The sequence below is a fragment of the Dermochelys coriacea genome, chromosome 4, assembly GCF_009764565.3.
Source record: "Dermochelys coriacea isolate rDerCor1 chromosome 4, rDerCor1.pri.v4, whole genome shotgun sequence".
Lineage (NCBI taxonomy): Eukaryota > Metazoa > Chordata > Testudines > Dermochelyidae > Dermochelys > Dermochelys coriacea.
In genome coordinates, this window is record NC_050071.1 from 145,243,311 (window position 1) to 145,271,184 (window position 27,874).

At 54.8% G+C, this 27,874-nt stretch overlaps 2 protein-coding genes across 4 annotated transcripts; one reads left to right on the plus strand and one right to left on the minus strand.

Moving 5' to 3' along the window:
* Positions 1-176: 176 nt before the first annotated feature.
* Positions 177-13,333, minus strand: C4H2orf81 (chromosome 4 C2orf81 homolog). 3 transcript variants are annotated; one of them, XM_038400873.2, is made up of 4 exons: positions 11,781-11,987; positions 9,660-9,887; positions 8,369-8,581; positions 177-4,821 (listed from the first exon to the last, which is right to left on the minus strand). In XM_038400873.2, the coding sequence occupies exons 2-4, from the start codon at positions 9,882-9,884 to the stop codon at positions 3,772-3,774; spliced, it is 1,488 nt and encodes a 495-aa protein (XP_038256801.1). In that variant the 5' UTR covers positions 9,885-9,887; positions 11,781-11,987; the 3' UTR covers positions 177-3,771. The 3 variants fall into 3 exon arrangements, with proteins under 3 accessions (XP_038256801.1, XP_043368846.1, XP_043368847.1); XM_043512911.1 differs by lacking the exon at positions 11,781-11,987 and adding an exon at positions 13,200-13,333 and having other exon boundaries at positions 936-4,821; XM_043512912.1 differs by having other exon boundaries at positions 936-4,821; positions 11,839-11,966.
* WDR54 (WD repeat domain 54) lies at positions 13,059-27,025 on the plus strand. The gene is made up of 9 exons (XM_038398660.2): positions 13,059-13,329; positions 16,556-16,618; positions 17,590-17,656; positions 18,118-18,174; positions 18,626-18,753; positions 22,133-22,233; positions 22,461-22,623; positions 23,037-23,111; positions 24,565-27,025. Exons 1-9 carry the CDS (start codon positions 13,105-13,107, stop codon positions 24,694-24,696), a joined length of 1,011 nt encoding a protein of 336 aa, XP_038254588.1. The 5' UTR covers positions 13,059-13,104; the 3' UTR covers positions 24,697-27,025.
* The last annotated feature ends 849 nt before the right edge of the window (positions 27,026-27,874 follow it).

A 27,874-nucleotide genomic window follows, 5' to 3' on the forward strand; every position in this document is an offset into this window, starting at 1 on the left:
TGAACAGCCAGAGACCAGGGCTATTAGAGGGGCTCAGTGCCGGGCCATAAGGATCAGGGACGCCTTGAGGCAGCAATTAGAAGCTGGAAGCCACTAATATTTGTTGCTATGCTCAGGAGTGCAGTGCTTCTAATGCTAGGAGGTGATTGGTGCACATGATGCAATATGTGGGTTTAACATAATTGTATGTTGCTTTGCAAGGCTCTTTTTGCTTTCACTTAAAAGAATAAAGATTGCTTTCAAACCAACACAATTATTTTATTAAAAGACAACAACTGGAGGAGAGAGTCAAACAAAGAAAATCATCAGCAGTGAGGGGAGCCTCCTCTCCTGTCTGCGCTTCACCAAGATCCTACTACTGTGACTGGCTAGCCTCCTCTAGGGTAGAAAAGAGCTCCTGGCTGCATGTATCTCTGACCTCCGAGTCATCCTCTGCCTCTGGGTCCCCCTCCTTCTCCACATCCTCCTCCAAGATTTCCTCCTCCTGCCTCGGTCCACTCTCAACTGTCATGCGAGCCACCGAAGTATCCACAGTGGCCTTCACAGTGGAGGTGGGGTCGGCGTCGAGTATCGCATCTAGCTCTTTGCTCCTGCGCCTTGTGGTCAGCGTTCCGCAGCTCTTTCACTTTGACCTTGTACTGCCATGTGTCCCGGTCATGGCCCCTTTCTGTCATACATCATGAAATCTGTCCATAGGTATCATAATTCCAACGGCTGGAGCACAGCCGGGACGGGGCAGCCTCCTCTCCCTAAATGCTGATGAGGTCTAGCAGCTCAGCATAGCTCCAAGTGGGGGATCGCCTGGTGCGTGGAGCAGGCCTGGCCACCTGGAAAGATGCGCTGAGACCACTGCACGCATCAGCGAGCAAACAGGAAGGGGACTTTCAAAATTCCCAAGGAACGTATGAGGTGGGGCTGACAGTTGGTCACCTGAAGGTGGGGCAGTCGAATGCAAACCGATGACCAGAGAGGCGAGAACAGGCATTGTGGGACACCTCCCGGAGGCCAGTCACAGCGCTGTCATCGACCAGGGTGTCTACACTGGCACCACAGCGCTGTAGCCATGGCGCAGAAAGCCGTACGCCTCTTGTTGTGGTGGGTTTTTTACAGCACTGCAACTGCGCAGTTTCTGCGCACTCAGTGGCTTAGCTGTGTGTACACCTCAGGAGTTACAGCGCAGAAAGCTGCTTTACTGCGGAGAAACTTGCCAGTGTAGATAGGGCCTCACTTATAACGTCTGTATCCCATATTACAAGGTGATATTTAAGCATTTGTATTGTGAGCCTCTGTGACTGTGTAACTCACCAGACAGGAGAAATAGTGTGAAGTACTCGTCTCCAACAGAAGGTGTTATGTCCTGCCCAAAAGATAAGGCCCATGAATGCCAAATGGACTATTGTGGGACATTAAAGAGGACAAAATACTTTGTCACTCTGCTCTCACTACCCCACGAGGATAAGTCATGCAAGTGGAGTCTTCCCATCAGCTGAGTTCGCAGCTCAGAGCACATGGAATGAAAACCTCTAATGTAAGATAAGTATAAAATTAAAGAATTAAAGTGTTGTAAAGAAAGGCTCTTACTAGCAAATAGAAGGAAGTCCATGAAAATAATGAGTTATAAGGCCAAAAGGAATAAAATAGGGAGGAAGTCTGGTTCAAAGAATAACTAATGAGATAAGGGGAAGGCCTCTGATTGATAAGGGTGACGGCAGATGGTTCTAAATCAAAGAGAGTCTGACTTAAAATGAGCCAACACGGCCCTTCCCCAACCCACCCACCAGTGCAGTGGATGCATCTGATGAAGTGAGCTGTAGCTCACGAAAGCTTATGCTCAAATAAATTTGTTAGTCTGTAAGGTGCCACAAGTACACCTTTTCTTTTTGATCTAATAGGAGTGTTTCTAGTGGGTGTCACTGACATCTGTTCTTGCTTCACTGCTATTCAATGTCTTTATCAATGATCTGGAAGAAAATATAAACTTGTTGCTGGAAAAGTTTGAAGATGACACACAAATTGGTGGATTGTTAAATAATGACAGGGCAGTTCAACACAGTAATCTAGATACCATGGTAAGTTAGACTCACTTGAACTACCATTGTTTTCATGCAACTAAATGGAAGGTCATAGATCTAGATCCCACTTATGGATGGGGGGTGGCTCTATTTTGGAAATCGGTGACTCAGAAAGGGACTTGGGTGTCATCATGGATTACCAGCTCAACAGGTGCTCCCAGAACAATGCAATGGCTATCAGAGAAAACGTGATCCGTGGGGGTATAAGCAGGAGACTATTGAGTCGAGGTAGTGCAATGTTAGTACCACCGTATTGGCATTATTGAGACCATTAACTGATACTGGCTCTGGTTCTGGTGTCCACACTTTAAAAAGGATGTGGACAAATTGGAAAGGGTTCAGAACAGCGCTACAAGAACTATCTGAGGTCTGGAAAACTTGCCTCACAGTCAGAGACTCAAGAAGCTCGATCTATTTACTTTACCCAAGAGATTGTTAAAAGGAGACTTGATCATAGCCAAGCATTACCTACATGGGGAGGAGATTTCTGATACCAGGAGACTCTTTAACATAGCAGACAAAGGCAGAACAAGATCCAATGGTTGCAAGCTGAAGCTAGATAAATTCAGAGTAGAAACAAGGCACATATTTGTTACACTGAGGGTAATTAACCATTGGAACAACTTCTGTACAGATGTGGTGGATTCTCCACCACTAAGTCTTTAAATCAAGATTGGATGGCTCTTTCTAAAAGATCTGCTTTAGCTAACCCATGAGTTACAGGTGTGATGCAGGAATCACTGGGTGAAATCCAGTGGCCTGTGCTATGCCGGCGGTCAGACGATGATCGGAACTGTCCCTTCTGGCCTTAAAAATCTATGAAACACAAACTCCTGCAGCTTTCACTCTGCATTCTGCAACATGAAGCACCAGACTCCTCCTTAACTGTCTTGTAACCTCTTTCGAATCCACCCCATGCCCCAGCGCAGCCAGGGCCCCAAGCTAGGGAGAGTTACTCTTTCCAACCCTGGTACAGACCTAGGCATGCCCATGAGGAAGCACAGCTTTGAATTTCCTGACTTTGACTTCTTGCAGGTTGCAGCCACAGCATGCCCACAGCAGAGTTCTTTGCACTGCGTGGAGAATGCCCTGCGAATGGTATGATACAATGTGCTTGCCATGGGTGGGCTCAGGGTTTGAATGGGAACCAGTGAAGCGAACTGAATTCCTGCCCGCAACCTCCAGCCCCTCTTCTACTCCCACCCACCCAGCTAGGTGCTCAGGGACCACAGTGATGGATGGACAGACAGACCACGGGTTGGGACTATTGCTAACTGGGCTCTGAGAGAAGAGAGGGGAGGAACATTTCATTAAGCAATCATCCCTGCTGCAGCTGGGCGAGGTTATAGCAGGTAAATTAATAGTATTCGGGGCCACGTAGGCTTGGGGCCCAGGCTGTCCCCCCGGACGCCACGGGGTATCCTGGGTCAGAGGGCTGGTCTGCAGGGAGGTGGAACCAAAGCAGACAAGTGAATCATGCTGTGGGTGCTTGAGATTTATTGTTACCAAGAGCCAGGGAAGATGAGGGGGTCAGCGCAGGCAGGTCCCTCGTCACATGCACCAGCAGATTACCACAGCCATGCAGTGAGACGCCCCTGCACACCACACTGGCTGGAGAGGCTGGGGTTCTGTAACAGGCCGTGCAATGGTCCAGCACATCAGCCCAGTCCCAGAGGAGAGGGCAGGGAGCATGCTGCACTTACAAGCGCTTTGGCCCCGATGACACGAGGGATGTGAGCAGAGCTGCTGGCCGGACCTGGGGCATGTGATCACAGATGAGCTGCTCCACAGCAACGGCGGGCAGGGGCACTCTGGGGCAGATGGGCCTGAGCTTTCTTTGGAAGACCCCTTCCCCTTCTCCTTCCCCTCCCTCTTCATAGAGTGCACCATGGTTGGGCCCACACTTCACACTGCTGCTGTTCCTGATTGCCACTCCTGGGGCCAGCTCAATGGAGTCGATCAGGTTGCTGGGCTTCCAGTAGACATGGCTGCTGGGTTCAAGGCTTTTCCCTTTGGAAGGCAAATGCTGTGCTCTCTTGTCTGCGTGGCTCTGACAGAAAGCCTGGGCCAGCCCACCACTCTGCATGGGCCCCGTGTCCTGGAGCAGCTTAGTGCTAATGAGCTCTCCCACCTCTGGCCCTTGGGCTGCACGGCGATGGGACTTCGTACTCCTCTGGCCACGCCCGGAGATGGTTTTGAGAACTTCCTGCCGCTTGGCCTCAACATCTGGATTCAGCACCTCCACCTGGGGCTTGATCCAGCACTTGGGTAGACGGGCTGGGTCCAGCTTGGGCATGGCGATGACTGTACCAAACTCATTGTACATCACATCCTTGATGTTGGGGGGCCTGCCCATCTGGATCTTCAGCAGGTTGCTGCAGGACAAGGGCAGGAGCTGGTGAAGGCTGCCAAGATCCTCCTGTGGTGACTCCTCAGGCAGGGTCTGTGAGAGCTGCTTCCGGAGCAGCTCCTTCTCAGTCTGCTGTAGGGGCCTGGCCATGCTCTTAAGGCTGGCTGAGTGCAGCAGCCTTCGATGGGGCCTGTATGCTTTTCTGGTCTTAGGCGAGGGGGGTGGGGCTGGGGCTGGCTGGAGAACCAGATTCTGGGGCCTGGATGACTTTGCAGACTTGACCCCCTCCTCCTGAGAAGGTTGTTCTGATGGGGGGCTTGCTGGCACCTCAGGGGACCCTGTGTAGGACCATGTCTCCTCATGGGAAAGTGTTTCCTTGGGGAGTTTGTCCAAAGACACCTGTTGGAAATAGCCATTAATGTAAAGAGAAAGCCTCAACTTCACACGCCAGAGTGGCCACCACAGCCAGGACAAGGTGTTGCCCACTCAGTAGCAGGGCCTGAAGGCCATTTCTTCATACCCCAGCAAGTGAGTGGAAGGCAAGAGCCAGGCCACAGTGCAGGGGGTGTTTGGGGTCAAGGTCTTCAGTGTCAGAGAGGGAGCTGGTTGGTGAGGTCAGGCTGGCACATAACTCCTCCCACGCCCCTCCCAGTGGACAGCCTTGGCAGGATGAAGGGCTGAAATGACTCTGCTGTTCACCCTGAACTTCCCCTATACCCCTCCTGCCCAAGCAGCTCCAAGAGATGTTCCACCATGGGACATCCTGCGAATATCGCAAGATCCTACAGCAAACAAATCCCTTTCAGTGCACGCAGCAACAACTGGGAACGAGCTGGGCCCCTGATCATTCCTGTTCCTTTCTAACACATCCGCATCCTGTGACACTGCATCCCATATTCTTCATAGTGGTATTAGTATGATAGGATTATGGCATAATTATGATGCATATTCTGCAAGACGGGTCATTTAGGATGTCACAAAAAGGTAAAGATTGGCTGAATATGATTATCCTATTTGTATACATGTATCATTTTTGTACCTGAAGTTATAAATACTGACTATGTATCTGTACTTCAAATGTAGTTACACCTGCATAATGCCCACTAGACAAGATGCATTCAGTCTAGACAGCGGGTGGGGAAGGCCCTATTCAGGGTAATGGGTCATTAGGAAAAACAATAGGCCTTAGGAGAAGGTTATGCCCCATCTCGGGAGCGTTCCTGAGAATGCTATAGACAGCCTGTAAGTAATGGCTGCTATGACTCTACAAGGACACGTGACCAGGCCACATGATGCTGGTCTGCACCTTGGGATGTCAGTGTTTTTCCACAGACTGGTCTGGTAACCAAGCTTTGAAACAAAGGGTCAAATGCTAAATCTATATAAGGCAGGGAGTGACATCATCTGGGGTTCTTCACTTCACAAGAAGACTCCTTGAAACACCTGAGGAACAAAGACTGAAATGGGGGAAGTGCTGGACCCAGGCTAAAGAGATTTCTAGCCCGTGTATGAATGATCTGGGGACAGGGCCCTCCTTAGGCATACGCAGTTTACGCAGCTGTGTAGAGCACCCGAAAATGTGGGGCACTACCAGGACAGCAGGTAAGAGCGGGTGGGCTCCCGCACACCCAGCGTGCGCTGCAGTCTCCTTAGGCAGGGGTTGTATTCACAGAGCCAAATGCACCAGCGCCATGCACTCTGCGTGAGGCAGAGAGTACAGGGGTCTCAGCGGGGAACTGAGACTCTCCGCCGGTGTGAGGTGGGCCGGGCAGCTCGGTATCCTTTGCTGCCTCGTCTCTCCCCCCCATGCTGCGAGCCCGAGCTGCCACAGATCTGCTGCGTACAAAGCTCAGCAATGGGGGGGTTCTTCTGGGGGTCTGCGAGCGGCAGTGGTGGCTGTGCCCCACGTCGAGCACAGGGGCACCAGTTTAATAACATTGCATAGGGCCCCATAAATCCCAGGGACGGCCCTGCCCAGGGATTCCAAGCTGTAAAGCAAGTGCAGCTTGCCCCTTAAGAATCTGCAGCCTGCTTGTATCATATCTCGGTGAGAATCTGCTAATTCATATCCAATCTATCTAATATATTAAACTCAGTTTGCATTTTTTGTTTATTTATAGGTAATCTACTTTGATCTGTTTGCTATCACTTATAATCACTTAAAATCTATCTTTTGTAGTTAATAAATTTATTTTATGTTTTAATCCAAACTAGTGAGCTTTGACTGGAGTGTTTGGGGAAAATCTCTGCTTGGTTACCACAAGTGTGCGTTGTTCTCTTCACACTGAGGGAGAGGCGGACTGGGTATTAAACCCATATACTGGCCAGATTTGACCAGGGCAGGACAGTACTGCTCTGGGGTCCCAGGCTGGGAAGCTGGTAGTTAGAGGGCCTGTGTGTAACTGCAGCTGGGTGTGTCCCTACCTGTGTGAAGTCTGGAGGGGTTTGGACATCGTTACAGCAGCACAGTGTGAGAGGGAGCCCAGGCTGGTGGGTCAGAGGGCTCAGTGGCACCCCAGTTCCAGGTGGCACTCCAGGGGGAACCTGTCACACGTCCCTCCATTGGCTGTGTGCCCAATGACAATGGGTCTCTGGCACATGGGACCTGTAGGAAGGGCTGTAGGAACAGCAGGAGCTGGGAAGGAAGTATTTACACTCATATAAACATGCCATGTTGATTGACTGTCCCATGGTGGCAGGGAAATAAGGGGTCACCGCCTGCTCTGATTCACACCCAAATCTCAGCATGCCTGTGGGAACCTCACTGGCTTGGCTGGTGGGAGTGGATGAGCTACCTCACTGAGAAGGGAAGGTAGAAAGCCTATCATCCATGGGAGGGGTAGGCATACCAGTGCAATTTCTAGGGCTCAGATGACCACAGCACAAAGCCCAGCATTGCTTGACATGCTTATTGACTGGCTTGGTAGAGAGGGGGTGGCTGGAACTCCTCTCTCACCCATGGACAAAATCTCAGAGACTGTTTGGCTCAAGGTGAAGCATGACATGCCAAGACATTTTGTGTCTGCAGGCAGCTCCATACTGAAGAAGGCACTTGCAGGATCCACAGGCTGCAAGGGCACCTTAGTTTCCTGGAAGCTAGAGGATGGTCTTATGTTTTTTTCCATGGCATTCATCCCTGTAGGTTCCAAGCCTCACAATGTCAGGACACTTGTCCTCCCCACAGCCCCGTGAGTACCGTATGGAAGCACTAGCCGCATTGTACAGATGGGAAAAGAAGTCCAGAGAGATTAGGTGATTCACCCAAGGCCACCCATGGAGCTTGTGGCAGAACAGGGATCTCCAAAGTCCAAATCCAATGCCTTAGCCACACAAACGTCCTTCCTCTCTAGGCAGAGTTCCTCAGGAGAGGCTCTCACACCTCTGCTCCAAGGCATTGAATAGGTGAGACAAGGCCCAGCATCCTGGCTAGTAGCTGCAGGGGGCACAGCTTCACCAGAGTCTAAGCCAGACTCTCCTACAGCTTCCTACACTCTGAGGGGCAGAGCACTGGGTGCAGCGAAGAGAACTCAGCACACCACTGCTGCCAATGGGAGTGGGGAACTGGATTGCGCTTCTCTAATCCCAAGAGGCCAGGAGGACTTTCTCCAGTGAGCAATGGCTTAAAGGGGCAGGTGGTCAGGAGGCCTTACGAGGCTGTGACTGTGATTCTGTCTTTCAAGGCTGTCTCTCTGGCATGAAGTCCAGGACTCACGCCCAGCAGGACTGGTCCTGTATCTCCATGGACTCCTCCGTGGTGGAGCTCCAAGCAGAATCTGGCCCTAGAGTACTAATCAGATTGAAGGCAGTTTCAGGTTTTATCTCTTGAGCCCTGCCAGGCCCAGAATGCCTCTGTCAGGACAAGCACTCAGGAGCAGCCTGCTTCCTTCCCCCACCCCCCACTGGTCCAGAGCCAGTGCTCCCAAGGTAAGCCCTGGTGCTAGAGTACCTCTCTCTCCTGCAGTAAGAGGGTCAGATTGGTTCGCATAACGGGAACTGAGCCCTGTGCCCACGAGTCTGTGACACAGGCCACTGGCTCCTCCTCCTCCTGCCAGGTGGCATCTTCTTCCACGGTGGCCTCCCCCTCATCCCGGGCCAGGAAGCGCCACTCGGCAATCTGCAGGATGGCATCCCGTGCCTGGCTGACGGTGAATGGGATGCACTGGGAAAGCAGAGCAGAGACAGAATAAGCCCAGCACCATCCACTTGCTTCCTGACTTTGGCTAGGAGTGAGGCAGGAGACCAAGACTCCATCCCAACTCCCGTAGACACACCCCACCCATCAGCGTGCCTTTGCTGTCCATGCCACCTCTGACTTTGGCCCACTGAATCTAAGGGAGTCCAAGCTGGTGCAGCTCACATGCGGAGTCAGAAGAGAGGCGTGTAGCCAGGGAGTGACTGTCAGGATGGGTACCCCTTCCAACTAAGCAATCTGCATATAGTAAAATAATCCATGTTGCACGAATAATAATAATAATAATCCAGAGCACTGATGCAGTCCCACCCCTGGAGAGCAGAGGCTACTATCTCCGTAATGGAGCTGAGAGGAGAGTTGAAGGCCAGGAGGGAGATGCCCATTCTATTTGGGGTCTCAGACCACACCCATCACCATGGTATCTGAGTGCCTAATGGCTGAGGGCAGGAGCTGAGTGTGACTCTGAGTGTACTCAGCCTGGGAGCCAGTGCATGGGTGGATGGGAGCATGAAGACTTCTGTGTAAGCAAAGAGGTTTCCCCGGGATTTCCAGGAGCTCTCAGCCTGCGGGAGGGGGATACATATCCAGCTTCGAGCAAGGAGCTGGGCAGCCAAGGCAGGGTCACACAGAGGCCACTGCAACAGGAACCTCTTGCCCCATCCCCTCCGGAAGATCCATTTCTAGTGGCCACAGGAAGGATCCGTCCTGGATCCCTGCTCTGCTTTCCTTCCTCTCCATGAAGCAAGAAGCAGCATAGAGCCGCTCCAGGTCAGATGGAACTGGTCCCTCTGGACCAACACCTTTCCCTGAACCCTTCCATCTGTTACCATAGGGCTTGGTTTCACACAGCCGGTGTTCTCAGTGGCTCCCTACAGAATGAAAGCAGAAGAATGGCCCTACAGCTGGAGCCATTCAGAAGTAGCCAGAACAAAGCCCTGGAGAGTAGCCTGTAAGGAACAGTCCTGAGCCCAAAGCTGGGACCAAAGAGAGCTGTACCATCTCTACCACTTAGATTCCATGGAAAGCAGTGGCCTGGCATGCTCACCTGCCGAGCCAGGTACACTTTATAGCACTCGTCCATCACTTGGTTCATCATCCCTGCCAGGATATCCCCCACTCCATCCTCTCCTTCCTCCATGGTGACCAGGTAGATCCATTCCGACTCAGAGAGGCGCCCTGGGATGATATCCACTTGAGGGATGGGTACCGTGGGGGGGCGTGACTTCTCCGCCCGTGACTTGGAGAGAGGTACACGGTCCCGGGACGTCATTTTCTGCAGGGAAATATGACAATGCCTGTCAGCACCATCCCATTAGCACTGTACCCATAAGAACATAACATAAGAAAGGCCATGCTGGGTCAGACCAAAGGTCCATCTAGCCCAGTATCCTGTCTTCCGACAGTGGCCAGTGCCAGGTGCCTCAGAGGGAATGAACAGAACAGGGAATCACCAAGTGATCCATCCCATCGCCCATTCCCAGCTACTGGCAAACAGATGCTGCAACACCATCCCTGCCCATCCTGACTAATAGCCATTAATGGACCTATCTTTCATGAATGTATCTAATTCTTTTTTGAACCCTGTTATAGTTTTGGCCTTCACAAAATCCTCTGGCAAAGAGTTCCACAGACTGACTGTGCATTGTGTGAAGAAATACTTCCTTTTGTTTCATTTAAACCTGCTGCCTATTCATTTCATTGGGTGACCTTGTGTTATGAGAAGGAGTAAATAACACGTCCTTATTTACTTTCTCTACACCACTCATGATTTTATAGACCTCGATCACATCCCCCCTTAGTCGCCTCTTTTTCAAGCTGAAAAGTCCCAGTCTGATTAATCTCTCCTCATACGGCAGCCGTTCCAAACCCCTCATCATTTTTGTTGCTCTTTTCTGAACCTTTTCCAATTCCAGTACATCTTTTTTGAGATAGGCCGACCACATCCGCACGCAGTATTCAAGACGTGTCCGTACCATGGATTTATATAGAGGCAACTTGATATTTTCTGTCTTATTTTCTATCCCTTTCCTAATGATTCCCAGCATTCTGTTCACTTTTCTGATGGCCGCTGCACATTGAGTGGATGTTTTCAGAGAGCTCCCCACAATGATTCCAAAATCTCTTTCTTGAATAGTAACAGCTCATTTAGACCCCATCATTTTATATGGGGTCTACCCAGGGCAACGAGCAACATGAGGCTAGACAGGGCCACCAGCTGAGTGAAGGACCAAGCGAGTATGGCCTACAGGCCCCATGCAGTTCCTGGCACTGTACTCTGTGGCCCATAGCCACCCTCAGCTTTAAAATGGATGCAACGGCCACAGGGACTGTAAGCATGTTATGCTCTGGAGGCAGTGCCCTGATGCCTCTCCCATCCACTCCTCACAGGGACACCAGGGACTGGTGACAAGGATCTGTGCAGGGGTTCATGTGAGTGTCATTCTGGTATCTCCCAGTCCTGGGAGACAGCAAGTTCTAATGGTCAGAGCAGGGATCTGGGAGTCAGGACGTCTGGGTGCTAGAACGTTCCCCAGGAAGGACTGGGCTCTAGTGGTATTCCCTGTCTTTAGCGCTGGGGACCTTCACTGGTCACAGTGACGCTGGGACAAGGAGGACAAGCAAGCAGGCAATTCAAAAGGATGAAGAGGCTGCAGGGGGGGCCTGTGGTCTTGGCCTCCCCTCCAGCACCCCTGTGCTGCTGTGCCCTCTGCTGGCTGGGGCTAGCTCTGCAGATGTAAAGGGCACCGCCACCCCCAACCGTGCCCCCTCCCAGCCACCATTGAACCTACCGCCCCCAGCACCGCCCTCCCAGCCCTGCCCCCTCCACCACCACTGCACCCCCACCCCCGCCCCCTCCTAGCCACCATTGCACCCCCCGCCCCCAGCACTGACCTCCCAGCCATGGCCCCCTCCCCCACTGCACCCCACCCCCGCCCCCTCCCAGCCACCATTGCACCCCCCGCCCCCAGCACTGACCCCCCCAGCCATGGCCCCCTCCCCCACTGCACCCCCGCCCCCGCCCAGCCAGCATTGCACCCCCCGCCCCCAGCACTGACCCCCCAGCCATGGCCCCCTCCCCCACTGCACCCCACCCCCGCATCCATCACCCCAGACATGCCCCCCTCCCCGCAACCATCGCAGCGCGACCCCAGCACCGCCCCCTCACCGAGCCGGCTGGAGCCCCCGCAGGCCCTGCCCCCTTCCGCCGGCTGCGTCCCCGTCACTAAGGCAACGCCAGCCCCGTTCCGTCCCGTGATGTCATCGCCCTGCGACGCCCGCACCCTGACCACGCGCTACGCCGTCTCCATGGCAGCGGGAGACACGGGCTGAGCGGGAGGGATCGCGGCCCCCTTCACCCCCCTGGCTCGGGCTCTGCCCCGGCCCCTCCAGCGGCGGCCTCGCCCAGCCGGCGTCCCCCGCCGAGCGCGCGTGACCCCGGCCCCCCCCCGCCCCCGCCGAGCGCGCGTGACCCCGGCCCCGCCCGCCCCCGCCGAGCGCGCGTGACCCCGGCCCCGCCCGCCCCCGCCGAGCGCGCGTGACCCGGCCCCGGCCCCCGCCGAGCGCGCGTGACCCCGGCCCCCGCCCGCCGAGCGCGCGTGACCCCGGCCCCCCGCGCCCCCGCCCCGGCCCCCCCCGAGCGCGCGTGACCCCGGCCCCCCCCGCCGAGCGCGCGTGACCCCGGCCCCGCCCGCCCCCGCCGAGCGCGCGTGACCCCGGCCCCCCCCGCCCCCGCCCGCCCCCGCCGAGCGCGCGTGACCCCGGCCCCCCCGACCGCCCCCGCCGAGCGCGCGTGACCCCGGCCCCCCCCGCCCCCGCCGAGCGCGCGTGACCCCGGCCCCCCCGACCCGCCCCCGCCGAGCGCGCGTGACCCCGGCCCCCCCCCGCCCCCGCCGAGCGCGCGTGACCCCGGCCCCCCCGACCGCCCCCGCCGAGCGCGCGTGACCCCGGCCCCCCCCGCCCCCGCCGAGCGCGCGTGACCCCGGCCCCCCCCGCCCCCGCCCGCCCCCGCCGAGCGCGCGTGACCCCGGCCCCCCCCGCCGAGCGCGCGTGACCCCGCCCCCGCCGAGCGCGCGTGACCCCGGCCCCCGCCCGCCGAGCGCGCGTGACCCCGGCCCCCCCCGCCCCCGCCCGCCCCCGCCGAGCGCGCGTGACCCCGGCCCCCCCGCCGAGCGCGCGTGACCCCGGCCCCGCCCGCCCCCGCCGAGCGCGCGTGACCCCGGCCCCCCCCGCCCCCCGCCCGCCCCCGCCGAGCGCGCGTGACCCCGGCCCCCCCGACCGCCCCCGCCGAGCGCGCGTGACCCCGGCCCCCCCCGCCTCCGACCGCCCCCGCCGAGCGCGCGTGACCCCGGCCCCCCCCGCCCCCGCCGAGCGCGCGTGACCCCGGCCCCCCCCGCCCCCGACCGCCCACCCCCGCCGAGCGCGCGTGACCCCGGCCCCCCCCGACCCGCCCGCCCCCCGCCGAGCGCGCGTGACCCCGGCCCCCCCGCAGGATGTACCGCAAGGAGCGGAGCGTCCCGCTGAAGAGCAGCAGCTCGGCGCTGTACAACAACCTGAGCGTGCTGCCCCTGCGCGACAAGCCGCTCACCTACTTCGCCGCAGTGCACGGCGGCTCCGTCAGCCTGGCCAGCGTCGCGGCCGACGGGCTCAGCGTCTCCCACCGCCAGCTGCAGGCCAAGGAGGGCGGCCTGGCCGTCAGCGCCTCCATCGTCACCCAGGTAGGGGGCGGCCACCGGCTCCCCGCAGGGCTGGTGCCCTCGCGCAGCGGGCGCCCCGGGGCAGGGCTGCCACTCACATGGCTCCCCTGCCCATGGGACCCTGAGTTGGGACCCGTCCATGGGGCATAGCCAAGGGCAGCTCCCGCCAGGCTCGGACAGGCCAGTAAGCTCAGCCCGACCCCAGGGGAGAAGTAGGGGCCGGGGACCAGGCCCTGGAGCGGGTTCGGGCTAGGGAGCCGGGCGGGCACAGACCCAGAGTAGCCGGCTGCTTAGAGCTCGGGGCAGTGTAAGAAAGGGCTCCTGGGTTCTCCCCGAGTCTGCACTAGCTCACTGTGGGCTCACGACTCGGCCTCACTTCACCTGCCCTTCCTTGGGGACAACCGCTCTCTCCTTCCTCCCCTGGAGGTCACAACAGCCTTGGTAGGACTCCAGGGCAGTTTAGGGTCAAACCAGGGCCACCCCCGAACGTCTCTAATCCAGCCAGCATTGCTCATCAACCACATTGCCCCAAAACACTGCCTAGACCAACCTCCTCCAGCCACTTGGTACTGGAGGAGCCCTAAGCTTGGGGAGAAGGGTCTTCACAGATTGTCTCTAGCTTCTAGGATCCTATATACCAGGCTTTAACTCTTGACCCTGTCTCCTGGAGAGCAGTGCAGGCTTATTGCTCCTCTCCCCTCTCTGCCTGGCCCTCACTGACCTGCTTTCCTAGATTGTAAGGCCAGAGGAGACCAGTGTGATCAGCTAGTCTGACTTCCTGTATGACAGGGGCCAGAGATCTGCCCCACAATAATTCCTGGAGCAGAGCTTTTAGAAAAACAGCCAGTCTTGATTTAAAAAATCACCAGTGATGGAGAATCCACTTCACCCCTTGGGAAATTGTTCCCATGGTTAATTACTCTTACTGTTAAAAAAAAAAATATGCCTTATTTCCAGTATGAATTTGTCTAGATTCAACTTTCAGCCATTGGATCATGTTATACCTTTCTCTCCTAGATTGAAGAGCCCATTACTAAGTATTCACCGTGTAGGTACTTTAATCAAGTCATCTCTTAACTTTCTCTTTAAGCTAAATCGATTGAGCTCCTTGACTATCACTAAAAGGCATCCTAATCCTGTAATCATTCCTGTGTCTCGTCTCTGAATCCCCCCCAATTTATCAACATCCTTTTGGAATTGTGAGCACCAGACCTGGACACAGTATTCCAGCAGCAGTCATGCCAGTGCCAAATAGAGTGTAAAATAACCTCTCTACCATTTATGCATCCCAGAATTGTATTAGAGCTTTTGGCCACAGTGTCGCACAGGGAGCTCATGTTCAGCTGATTTGCTGCTACTACCCTCCCAAATCTTTTTCAGAGTCACTGCTTCCCAGGATAGAGTCTCCCATCCTGTAAGTACAGCCTGCAGTCTTTGTTCCCAAGTGTATGCATTGAGCCGTATTAAAACACACATTGTTTGTGGCATCCAGTGTACTAAGAGGGCTAGATTGCTCTGTATGAATGACCTGTCCTCTTCATTGTTTACTACTCCCCTAATTTTTGCGTCATCTGCAGATTTTTATTAGTGTTCCTAACAAACATGTTAAGTAACATAGGGCTAAGAACTAATTCCTGCAGGACCCCTCTGGAAACACACTCAGTTAGTGATTATTTCTCATTTACAGGTATGTTTTGGGACCCATCAGTTAGCCAGTTTTTAATGACAGGTTTCAGAGTAGCAGCCGTGTTAGTCTGTATTTACAAAAAGAAAAGGAGTACTTGTGGCACCTTAGAGACTAACTAATTTATTTGAGCATAAGCTTTCGTGAGCTCATGTGTGCCATATTCATTTGATGTCATTCTAGTTTTTTAATCGAAGTGTCATGTGGTACCAACTCAAACACCTTACAGCAGTCTAAGTATATTACTTCAACACTATTACGTTTATCAACCAAATTTGTAATCTCGTCAAAAAAAAATGCACGTTTTCTGGGCCGGCTGATTTAAAAGTGGCTTGTTTTAGTAGCTTCTGTTTAATATCCTCCAGAGATACTCACAGAAAGGAGTGGTATCACTGTATGATGAGACTGCATCATCTTTTCTTTTCCCCCAAATACAAAACAGAAATATTTATTGAACAGTCTGTCTTTTTTGCATTAATATTGATAATTCTACTGTTTCCATCTAGTAATAGACCAGGGATCTCAAACTCATATCACCACGAGGGCCACATGAGAACTAGTACATTGGCCCAAGGGCTGCATCACTGACACCTTTTCATATAAAGATACAAAAGCGCTGCCCCTACTCCATTCCTTTCATGAGGCCCCACCCCATCCCACCTCTTCCCACCCCTATTCCAACCCCTTCCCCAAAGTCCCCACCCCACCTCTGCCCCCTCCCTGCCCCTATTCCAACCCCTTCCCCAAATCCCCGCCCCGCCCCGCCTCTTCCCCTGAACTCACGGCTCCCTGCTCCTCCCCACTCCCTCCCGGAAAGCGCTAAGCGCCACCAACAGGTGTTTGACAGCGGGAAGCGCCTGGAGGTAGGCAGAGGAGCAGGGATGCGGCGCGCTGCGGGGTGAAGGGGAAGGGGAGCTTGACGGCCGCAGGAAATTACTCTGCGGACCGCATGTTTGAGACCCCTGTAATAGACCAATACCATTGTCAGGATTCTTTTTGTTCCTTATATATTTGTAAAACTCTTTATTGTTCTTAACTCTGCTGGCCATATATTTTTTCCTTGTGTCCTTTGACTTCCCGTATCAATTTTCTACAATTTTTCACTTCTGATTTATATTTATTACTATCAACTTCTCCCTTCTTCCCTTTGTTTATATATTACAGCTGCCTTCACTTCCCCTCTAAACCTGGTTGTTGTTGTTTTTTTTTTTTTAAACCAGCACAGCCTTATTCCTCGCGTTTGTCTTTTGGGAATCTAGTAAGGTGTTCTTAAATGATTCTCAATCATCATTCACACTTTTTGGGTTAAATTCTTCCTCCCAACTGATTTGGCCGATAATCATTTTCAGCTTTGTGAAATTGGCCTTATTAAAGCACCAAGTATATCTATTACTGGTCTGGACTTTATTCTGTTTGTACATTATAAATGGGATCAAGTCATGATTATTTGTGCGTAAGTTACCATTAACTTTTAGTTCTGTGATCAGTTCCTCTTTAGCTGTTAGGATAAGGTATAATATAGAATTACTCTGTGTTGGCTGCAACAACTCCTTTCCCTTTCAGGCCTCCTGGTGTGTCCTGCCTTCTCGAGTTCTCCTGGTCCTGACCTCGCAGAAAGGCATCCAGGTAAGAGTGCTTCCTTTTCTAGGCTCTGGGAGGAGAGTGGGCAGGGCCTGTGGTAGAGAGCTCTGTGTGAACAAGGCCAGTCTTCTGAGCTGCGGGAAGGTCAATGGAGGCAAGTCATAGGGCATGACTGCCCCATAGTACCCTCTGCTGTGGAAGTCTGGCTCTGCAGGCACTTCCTGCCTCAGTTTCCCTTCATCAGGGTTTTCTGTCTCTCCCAGCATTTCACATGGCTCAGGCCTCCAACTGGGTCATTCTCACAGTGCAGTCCCCTTCCAGGGTAACAAAAGTCCCAAACAAACAAAAGATTTTTTTTCCATCCCACTTGGGCCCTTCTTCAGCCCAGCCTCCAGGCTCAGTTCCCTGTCCCTTCTCAGTTTTCTCTAATCTCCCTGTTCTGAGATAGAGCACTGCTTCTCTGCATTCCTTCCTCAGGGACACAGCTTGCCCTTGCCTGTCAATCCTTTATCAAACTGTGTTCTCTCTGCCCTCTTATGAGGCTCCGGGGTTTCAGGCTGTCAGCCCAAGTAGTCCAGCCATCTTAGGCTGGCAGACAACTAATTATGGCACAGGCACGGGGTGCTGGAGCTATGGGTGTGGCCCCTGGCTTGAAGCAATAATAGCAACCAAACACATAGTTCCCATCACGTATGGGTTTATAGTGTTGTTCACTGGCTTTCAGCACTCCCCCTGTAAAAACTCTTCACATGCCCCTGCACAGATGCGGCTGGTTAAAACAGGGCTGGCTAGCCCCAGGCCTCCTCGCCCATCTTGGCAGCTACCTTTTACAAAGTGCCTTCTGAAGGTCCTTGTGTCAGGGACTTTGAGGGCCCCAGGTCACAGGGCTGCCTCCCCCATCTCTGGAAATCTTTGGGGCGGGGCAGCATTCGGGGTTTCTCCTGATGGCTTCAGGCTCATCGACCCCACCCGGAAGTGACTCTGCAGCGAGCTGACCAGGTGTTTTCACTCCACAGATGTATGAGTCAGATGGCTCCATCATGGTTTATTGGCATGCCCTGGATGTCTTGGAACCACCACCAGGTAAAGATAGATCCCAGCTGGGGGCAGTGAGGCAGCAGGAGCCTAGAGAGGAGGGCTCTGCAGAGCTCTCCCTCCTGCCAACAACTACCCTGGAAGGGCGGGATGAACCATGGGCATGGATTTTGTGTGGCACTGTTTGACTTCCTCCACCCCAGGAGCCAATAGCCCATAGGGGGCTCTGGCCCAGGGAGCCAGCAGAAGGCAGGATGTTTTATTTAGGAATTAATTCCAGGATGTCTATTGCCCATGTCGTGCAGGAGATCAGACAAGGTGACCCCAGTGTTCCCTTCTGGCTGGATGATGTGTAGTTTCTCTGTGATCTGGCCTTAAATCAGGGTGTCTGGGTCCCTCACACCTTGTGCCCCTGATTTCAAAGTATCCCCCTGGTGGCCTGGGGTCTCCATCGAGCTTTGGGGTAGGAGCTGCTGCAGGGGTGTAATGGGGCTTTCATTTCCTTCCAGCCCAGGCAGTGTTTGCTCGAGGGATTGCTGCAGCCAGTGGGCGCTTCATCTGTGTGGGTGAGTGGGGTAGGGAAACTGGAGGCTGGGGAAGGGAGTGAGGGGCAAGGAATAGGATCTCTGGTATCTACAGGTGCAGCAACTGGGCACCTAATCTTCTGCATGGTAGGGCTGAGGCCAGGTGGGCAGGGGAGGAGAGGTCTGGGATTAGCAGGGAAGCAGAGGGGCTGCATACAGCAGCTGGGTGAGGGGGCTGGGCTGTGGATGTGCTGCACTAGGGACACTTGGACCAGGAGGATGGGAGTGGAGTGTGTGGGGAATGGGAAGAAGGGTCTATTCAGGCTCCTGAAGCTGAAGGAGTTATTGAGGTGAGGGCTGAGGACCTGGTTTGGGGTGGGGAGTGTGGAGACTGGTTCCCAGAGGCAGGAAGACCAGGAGGCTGGTTCCTAGAGCAGAGTGGGTGCGGGTCTGGTAACTGATTGCCAATGGCATCTCCCTTGCTTGTTCACAGGGACTTCGTCAGGACTGGTGCTGGTGTTTGACATCCCCAGCAAGGGAACAAACATCACACTGAGCGAGGTCCTGGAGGAGCATCGTGACTCCATCACTGACATCGCCTCAGAGGTCGGAGAGATCCCGGTATGGAGCCCCCAGCACCGCACACAGCTCCTATCCCTGGCTCAGCACGAATGGCTGGCTGCCCAGGCCAGGCCACATGGCTTACAGCCAGATTGCCAAATGCCAGAGCAGCTAGTTGGGCCCCTCCTTTCTTGGGGGATGCCTACAGCCAACTGGAAACCAGTCTGTCAGCCCTTCCTCTTTCCCATGTGCTTCCCACTGGGGGAGACTCAGAGCTGAGGCCCCACCTGCTCTGCCTGGACACTAATGATGCCAGAGCCCTTCCTGGGAGAGCCCAGACCAAAACCTTTTGCGCTGAGGCTTTCCAGCGGCCAGGGTGGTCCTTACTGTGCATCAGAGGTCAGTAAAGATGCCTCACTCCCACCCAGCAAAGTCAGAGCTCATTGATCCCTCCCAGGGCTGGTATAGTCCCTGCAGGATGGGTACAGTAGGCGGCTCAAACCCTACTCTCTGTTCTCTTATGCCTCTCTAGTCCATGTGGAGCATAGGGCCTTCACCACAGCTGTCCTTCCTTGCCAGTCTCCTGCCACAGTGTTAGCTATTTTTCATATCACTTGGATAGTTTTCAATTCTGCTTCCGATGCATCCGATGAAGTGAGCTGTAGCTCACGAAAGCTTATGCTCTAATAAATTTGTTAGTCTCTAAGGTGCCACAAGTACTCCTTTTCTTTTTGCCAATTCTGCTTCTGTTATCCTTGGGCTACCTCGTTGCCTTTTGCCCTAGGGGTTCCGGTTCAGTGCCTCTCTTGTTACATTATGCAGGTCCTTGCTCCGTGAATGTCCAAGCCAACTCCGTTTTTGTTTTGTCCTCCTCCAGAGTTCTTTGTTCGTGATTTTTTTTTTTTTTTCTGGCTATCTGATATAGAGGGTTTGTCTAAGGCAACTGAGAACTTGGAGTTTAGATCTTAATATGTCTCCAAGTTTCAGTGCCATATAGTGAGACCAACTTTACAATGATGTTAAATATCCAAAGTTTTAGTTTGGAGGCAAGATTTCTGTTTCTCCAGATCGGCCTTAGAGATACAAAGGCCACTCTGGCTCTTGCTATTCTGTCTGTAATGTCTTTGTCTGCTCCACCTCTTCTACTTGCAGTGCTGCCAAGATACATGAAATATCGGACCTCTCTCTCATGTCGGTCCCAGAAAGTAGTGTTGGTGTTTCTTGTTGTGTATCAATTCTCATGGTTTGAGTTTTCTTGGTGTTGATTTTCAACCCTCCTCATTGTGCATAGACCTAGAGATTATTTGTTTTAGCTTGCATGTCTCTATGGGTGCAGGATAGCAAGTTGAGGTTATCTGCAAGATCAAGGTCCTCTAACTTCTGTGTGAAAGTCCATTGTCTCCCCCTTGGCTGTTCTGTGGTCTCTCATTACCCAATTCGCTACCAGTAAAAAGATCACAGGTGACACAGAGCATCCTTGTCTGATGCCCATAGTAACCTTGAATGGTTTAGTCAGTTCACTGTCATGTATTGCCTGGCAGGTCATATTTTCATAGACGCTCTGAATGATGCTCACAAATTTCTGAGGCTTTCCATAGTGGCGTAGCAGCTTCCATAAACCTGTTTTATTCACTGCATCAAATCCATACCATTCATATGAAGTGGTAACTGCCATTCGATCAACAATTCTGTGATGATATGTAAAATTACTATTGGATCATACATGATTTCTCCTGTCCATGTCCTCCCTGTTCTTGTCATAACCTTGAATCTACCCCTTTCTTTATTCTGTCTAGAATAGTACGTTTGAACACCTCACTTGGGATACACAACAATTGAATGCTGCCCCTCCTTTCTTGAACACCTTCACCATAGGACCCTTTTCCCATTCATCTGGTATTTGCCCATGTCTTTTGTAAGAGGCCTATCAAAATGGCTGCTGTGTTCTTCACATCTGCTGTAAGAACCTCCTTTGAAAAGTTATCTGGATCTGTTGCCTTTCTGCTTTTAATCGATTGACTGCCCTCTCTGCTTCTGCTCTGGGGAGCGGTCCTCATTCCATGCCCAGATCTTCTCCTCCCTCTCTAGCTAGGGGATTGGCCACCGGCTCACCATTCAGTGGCTGCCATCACCAAGCTAAAACAGATGACAACACAACAAGAATTGTGCTAGCAAATAGATACCGGATGTTTGAAGATGAGGGAATGGTAGATGGCAAATGGAAACAGCTAAAGGAAACTTTCACCAAAACTTTTGAAGTGCTGGAATTCGGGAAGAATCATCCCAACAAATGGTTATCGGAGGAGACATCGCAGGAAATAGGAGACAAACACAAAACTAAACTGAAACAAGAACACGCGACTCCAGGAGGAACGTGCCATAAAGAGTGCTGGGAAAGACAAACAGGTTCACAGCACTGAACGACATGAAGACACTGTCCATTGTTAGACAGTTGTCAGGAGGAAAATAACAATAGCAACTGACCAGCTCAAGACAATGAGGATAACTTAACAATAAAGACATTGGAACAATTACATCGATGGAGACAGCACTTTAGTCATCTATTTAGCCTAAGCCCAGTGCCAGCACCGGTCTCTCAGCCAGCTGGGGTTATGAAAGCCTCCCTGGACTCAAGGCCATTTATTAGCGAGTTCGGACTGTATCCACTCCCTTAGTGTCTCTGCCTCACCACCCTTAACCAGAGCTCCCCGCATCCCTGTCTCACTTCACATGTTCCCACTGGGGCCATTGCTCATTTCAGAGACAGCAGCCAGTAAAACCCTTTGGGATGAAAGAGCAAGAGATGGGTCAAATCCAGTCACCTAGCACGTGGGTGTCCCTATGCTGCATAACACAGCACCCCTCAGATCCTCGCGCTCCTAAAGCCCAGGCCCTGCCCACTGGAACCAAAGGAGAGTCTCCATCTGCTGTTTGCAAGATAGGAGAGGTGACACACAGCTGAATAGTTCTAAGTCCACCCACTAGAGGACAGCAACGTGCACCAGCTCATTAGTTATTCGAAGAAGGATGGGTCAGTGTCCGTTTTCTGGGACCTCCATTGACTGAGGGGAATAGGTTGTAAAGCAACTTTACTGCACTTCTGGGAAAGAGGAGTACTTGTGGCACCTTAGAGACTAACAAATTTATTTGAGCATAAGCTTTCGTGAGCTACAGCTCACTTCATCAAATGCATCCGATGAAGTGAGCTGTAGCTCACGAAAGCTTATGCTCAAATACATTTGTTAGTCTCTAAGGTGCCACAAGTCCTCCTGTTCTTTTTGCGGATACAGACTAACACGGCTGCTACTCTGAAATCTGGGAAAGAGCTATTCGGTGACTTATTACTCTGTACTATCCTTCCTAATTGCTGACTTCCCCGTGCTCTGATTAGCTGAGAGGGGTCCCATGGCATGGCACTGACGGTCTCCTCCTATTGCAGGGTGGGGCTGCTGACCTGGTGACTGCAGATGACTCCGGGGCTCTGTGTGTCTGGAGGTCCAAGGAGGAGTTCTCCCTGCTCACCAAAATCTCTGCCTTTGGGTAAGGCCGGACAGGGGGCTCCCACAGCTCCTTGGGGCAGTGAGATGAGCCCAGTGTCCTCCCCCTGGGCCCTGCTAGAGGTGGGCCCCAGGTGAGGGGGGAGGAGTACCTGCAGAGAGGTCACTCTGATGCAGTGGGGACAGTGTGTTGGGAGGAGGGGGAAGCCCAGAACTGCCCCCCCACACCAAGTGGAGCAAGTGGGGCTGGCGCATCTCCTTTGTGCCCAGGTGGACCTGCTCCTCGGTGAAGCTGTGGAACGGGATCATTGCTGCTGGCTATGGGAATGGGCAGATCCGTCTGTACGAGGCCTCGAGCGGGGTCCTGCATGCCACGGTCAGTGCCCACGCTCGCTGGATCTACGCCCTGGACCTGGCACCTCTGACGGGGAAGGTAAACCTGCCCAAGGCTTCCCAGACAGTCCCCTAGCTGTACAGCACCCCAGCCAGCCAGCCTTCTGAACACAGCCTGGCTCATCTCCTCTGCCTGCCTGAATCCTCCACTCTGGCTGGCACGAGCTGCAGCGCCCACACTAGCCGGCAGGGGGCACACACATACCATTGCATTCTGCTGCCCTCTGCCCCAGGTGGTGCCCACTGTCCTGCCCCAGGGGGAGAGGCCCCAGCCCCAGAGCCAGTGTGCCAAGGAGTAGAACTGCGTCAGTTGCTGCTTCAGCAGCATCTGGTCGCACCTGTGCTGGGAGGCTCTGCTCTCTGCACAGTGAGCAGTGGGCCCGAGCTCAGAGCCCCCCCGCCGCCCCGGGAGCCTGCAGCCCCCCTTATTGCCCGTTCTGCCTCCCACTGCAGCTGCTGTCGGGTGCCGAGGATTCCTATGTCCAGATCTGGAAACTCAGCCGGAGCCCAGACCCCGGGGACATCGAGGTGAGAGGCCACCTGCTGTGATGTCCACACACCCCTGTAGAGAACCGTGGGGGCTAATGATCTGAGCATGGGGCTGGGAGCCAGGAGCTCCTCCCTTCCAGTCCTGGCTCTGCCACGGACTCTCAATGCAACCTTCAGCCAGTCACTGCTCCTTGTGCCTCAGTTTCCCCCCCGTGAAATTCCACCACTGCCACAAGGAGCTGTGAGGCTGAGCTGGGACTAGGTGGTCTAGTGGAGCAAAAAGGCCACAGAGGACCCTGGGGCAAGAATAGGTGAGGGGCCTGGGCCCCCTTCCTGATTCCAAAACCCACCTCCCTCACAGCCCCAGTCCAGCTCACCACTGCCCCTGCCTAGTTCCCTCAATCAATGCTCCCCTCCTGCCCCCACTGCCCTGATCCACCCCCCCCCCCAGCCCTGCTTCAGAGGTCCCCACTAGTCGTCTTCAGCTCTGCACCAATCCCTCATCCGCCCCCCCCCCAGCCCTGGTTCAGAGATCCCCACTAGTCGTCTTCAGCTCTGCACCAACCCCTGCCCACTCCCCTATCCTCCTGGCTCTAATCCAAACTCCCCAAGCTGTCATCCAATCCCCATTCCCCACCCTCAACAGTTCCACCCAATTTTGATCTAGCTCCCCCTCCCCCAACCCTCCCAAATTCCCCGCACTTTCATGCTGCACACAAAACAACCAATGCTTTTATCTTGCCCTCTGTCTCTGGGGGGGCTGTCTGACCCACATCTAGAACCCCCCCCCAACGCCCCTGCATATTCCCCACACCTCCTGCACCTCTTTGCCAGTTGCTGGTGCCAGAGGGACCCCCATATCCCAGATACCCTCCTGCCCCATGGGGCCAGCTTGTCCTACTCTCCCGGCAGCCCCTCAGTTGGGTCCCCATAACTCTGTGGGCCCTGGCGTGACCACACCCCTTGTACTATTCCAGTTCTGTCATTGAGGTGCTGAGTGTGATCTCCTCCTCTTCCCTCCACAAGTCCTGCCCTGCTACCCCCACCCCAAGCCTGCATCTCTGTCAGCTCCCCTGAGCCGCTCTGTCTGCCCCTGCTCTCCCCCCTTCCACTGACCACATCCTCCTCCCCATTGAAATCCCTCTGAGCCAGCTGGCTGGCAGCCTGGGGAGGCCATGCTGTGCCTCCCTTTCCCTTGGCGCTGCCCCAGGCCTGGGGCTGGTGTCGCAGTGAGAGAAGGGCTGGATGCTGGGGAGGGGAGAGAAACCCCAAGCATGGTTCTTGTATCCCTGTGACATTGCAGCCCCCAACGTTCAGACTAAACACGGCCGTGTCCTCTTGCTGCAACCTGCAGCGGGCGCCTGCACTTGAGGGGGCCTAGTGCCCATCCCCCTGCGGGAGTCCAGGCGAGGCTGCTGCGGGGAAGCCTGTCTAGTCCCCGGGGCCTGGCTGGGCTGCGTAGTCCAAGGGTGCTCTCTCCTGCTCCCTGCAGATCGAGCACTGCCACTCGGAGTGCGTGCCTGACACCCAGCTCTGCGGCGCCCGCTTCTGTGACCCCGAGGGCAACTCCTTCGCTGCCACCGGCTACGACCTCAGCGAGATTGTCCGCTATGGCCAGGTCTAGGCTGCCCCGCCGCAGGGGGGCTTTGAGTGCAGGGCAGGCGGATCTCATGAGGGGGGCAGGGAGGTACCTGCAGGCTCTGTGCTGCTGCACCATGTTCCAGCCCCCGCCGCTAAGGGACCCTGGCTGGTTGCACAGGGGCTGGGGCAGCAGCATGTGGCTGGGGATGCCCCCCACCTGGGTGGAGATCAGACATAGTCATGGGAGCTGAATCGTCCAGAGCTGGGTGGGAACCCCCTCTGCTCTGGGGGAGATCCCCCCATTGACATGGGGGGGACATGCACAAAGAATGGGGGGTGGCACTGCTGTTGCTAAATAGAGCCCAGATCTCTTCAAATTTCAGAGTCTCTTTGGCCAGACACCTGCTTATACCCCCTGGCTGCTCATTGCCCCCGCCACCCCCGTGTCCATGCTCTTTCTTCCCTATGGGCAGGGAGCTGCTGTCACCTGCCTGTGGCTGCTCTGTTGAGCTGTGCCCCTTGCCCAAGGCCCCTGCAGGCTGTGATCCCCTCTGCTCCTGTATGGAGACCAGAGCCTGGCGAGGTGCAGAGCTGGGCCTCCCTCAGGCAGGCCCTGATTTGTGGGGTAGGGGTATAGTAGCTGAGGAGGTGCCAGCCTTCATTCCAAGGCAGGGGCAAATGAACCCCTGCTCCTGTGGGGCCCACCCAGCTCCTTTCCTCCTATGAACTCGGGCTGCAGGGAGCTCTCGCTGGGGCACAGACCCAGGGCCTCTGCTCAGCAGCTGGGTCTGTGCCCTGGGGCGCCCAGGGCAGTCTCAGCTGTCACCATTCTGCTCTCCAGGCCACTGTAGCATCCCCGGGGCCATAATCTCACCTCGGTCTCAGCACAGCCCCATGTCTGTGTCGAAGCCCCTGATGCTACTGGGGAATTGCGCAGCTTCTGAGCAGGCCCCCAGCTCGGAGCACTCGGCACTGAATGCGGCTGGCAGCATGAGAGGCAGCGTGTCCGAGAACACACAGCACTTGACTGGGACTCAGGAGACCTGGGTCTATTCCTGGCTCTGCTGCATGACCTTGGGCAAGATGGTGCTCTGTGCCTCAGTTTCCCTGTTTGTAAAATGGGGACAGCTACACTGCCTTCCTGTGTCAAGCACGGTGAGACCTACAGCCAGAAAGTGCTAGATAAGAGCTAATACCATTAGCTGAACAGATGTGGTTTTGCCCTCAGCTGCCTAGAAGGGGTGCCATCTCAGTAACCACCCAGCTGGGGACAGACAGGGCGCATCTGTTGACTGCCCTGGACTGACATGGGAACAGCTGCTGCGCTCAGCTCCCCCTGCAGCCTCCCCCAGGGCAAGGAAGTTGCAGGAGGCAGGCTCCCCCCAGGAGTCCCTTACAGGCTGGATTGTCACTGCATGCACCCTGCCCCAGGCTTCGCTCTGGCTCTCGGCCCCGGATACTGCCCCTTGAAGAGCTGCAGGGAGGAGACTGCAGGTTTGGGGCTTGGAGCTGGCATGACTTCGCTGAGGGGAGGCAGGGGCTGTATGTAGCCTCTCTCCAAGAGTGGGGTGATATGCCCCTTTGGGCACAGGTTACAGCCCCTGCTGCCCCAGCCTGCTGGGAAGGCTCTCAGGTGATGGAGGGTGTGAGGCTGGGTGTGGAAACACTTGTCAATCAGGGCAGGGGCCCCTCCTGCAGGGCACTTTGTCTCAGAAAACCAGGGAACCCGGCAAGCAGCACAGACGCCCCTGGATGGCCCAAGAGGCCGGCATTCTCCTGCTGTCGGGAAAAGTGCATGACATTTCCCTTCCTCTGCTGCTCGCGGGCCAGCGCCGGCCCTGCCGCTGGACACACGGTGGGGGCCTCGGCCTGCCGCTAGCCTTTGGGGTCCCTTACTGTAGTACCACTAGACCTAATTAGATACAGTGCTGAAATAGGGGGTTAAGCCCGCTGTCTGGGCTAAGTCCTAGCTCTGATTACTCCTGTTGAGTGCCCCGTCACCCCTGTAGTGTGTTAAACGCAGCATGCTTTGACCCTGCCATGTAGCATTTGTGTATGCATGCTGCTAAACAGCTGCCAGTGCTCACCCTAGAGGTGGCTGCATTTCACCAGTGGGTGCATGTAGAATGCTGGAGAAGTGAAACTTGCTGTCTCTCCTCCAACCCAGCCCTGCTGGCATGAGGCTTTGAAACCCCCGCCCCTCCCAAAACTGCCCCTGGGCCCGTGCATTGTCTGGGCCCTGGGCTCCATCATCCCTCTGCTGGGCCTGGCCCTGCAGCTCGTGCGGGGGAGCTGGGGCATAGGGCCCTTGACACAGGTTCACTCTGGAGCCCAGGGCGCACTGCTACTGCCATAAATCAGCTTGAACCCTCCCTCCTCGAGTGCCTGAGCTCATTTATTGGCGGGGGAGGGCCTCTGGGGCGAAGGTGGGGGAGCCTGCAGGAGAAGGTTGACGGTCTTTGGGGGGAGGTTGGGGAGCAGAGGGGTCTTTCCTCTCGGTGCAGTGGAACCTGTGGAACTCCTTGCCAGGGGGTGCTGTGAAGGCCACAAGTATAACAGGGCTCATAAAAGAACTAGATAAGTTACTGGAGGCTAGGTCCATTGCTGGCTGTTAGCCAAGATTGTCAGTGACGCATAAGAAAAGACGGTTACTCACCTTCTTGTAACTGTTGTTCTTCAAGATGTAGTGTTCACGTCCATTCCAGTCAGGTGTGCGCACGGCACGTGCACAGTCAGAAACTTTTCCCCTCAGCAGCTCCTGTCAGGTCAGCTATAAAGCCCCCTGGAGTGGCGCCTTCATGGCGCTCAATGTGAGACCCACCGACCCAACCCCACTTTGGTTCCTTCTTGCCAACTACTCTGACAGAGGGGAAGGAGGGTGGGTTTGGAATGGACGTGAACAACACATCTTGAAGAACAGTTACGAGAAGATGAGTAACCATCTTTTCTTCTTCAAGTGATTGTTCGCGTTGCTTCCAATCAGGTGACTCCCCAGCTCTCCCATGGGGGTGGGTTTGGAGTTAAGGAATCGCTGATCGGAGCACTGCTCTACCTGAGAGCTGCATCGTCTCTAGCATGCTGGGTGCTGACGTAGTGGGTGGCAAAGGTATGCACCGAGGATCCTCTGGATGGGCACCTGGGCCAGGAAATCAGTGGACGAGGCTTGAGCTCGTGTCGAGTGGGCCGTTATAGCCGGGGCTAGAACCTTGGCGAGGTCATAG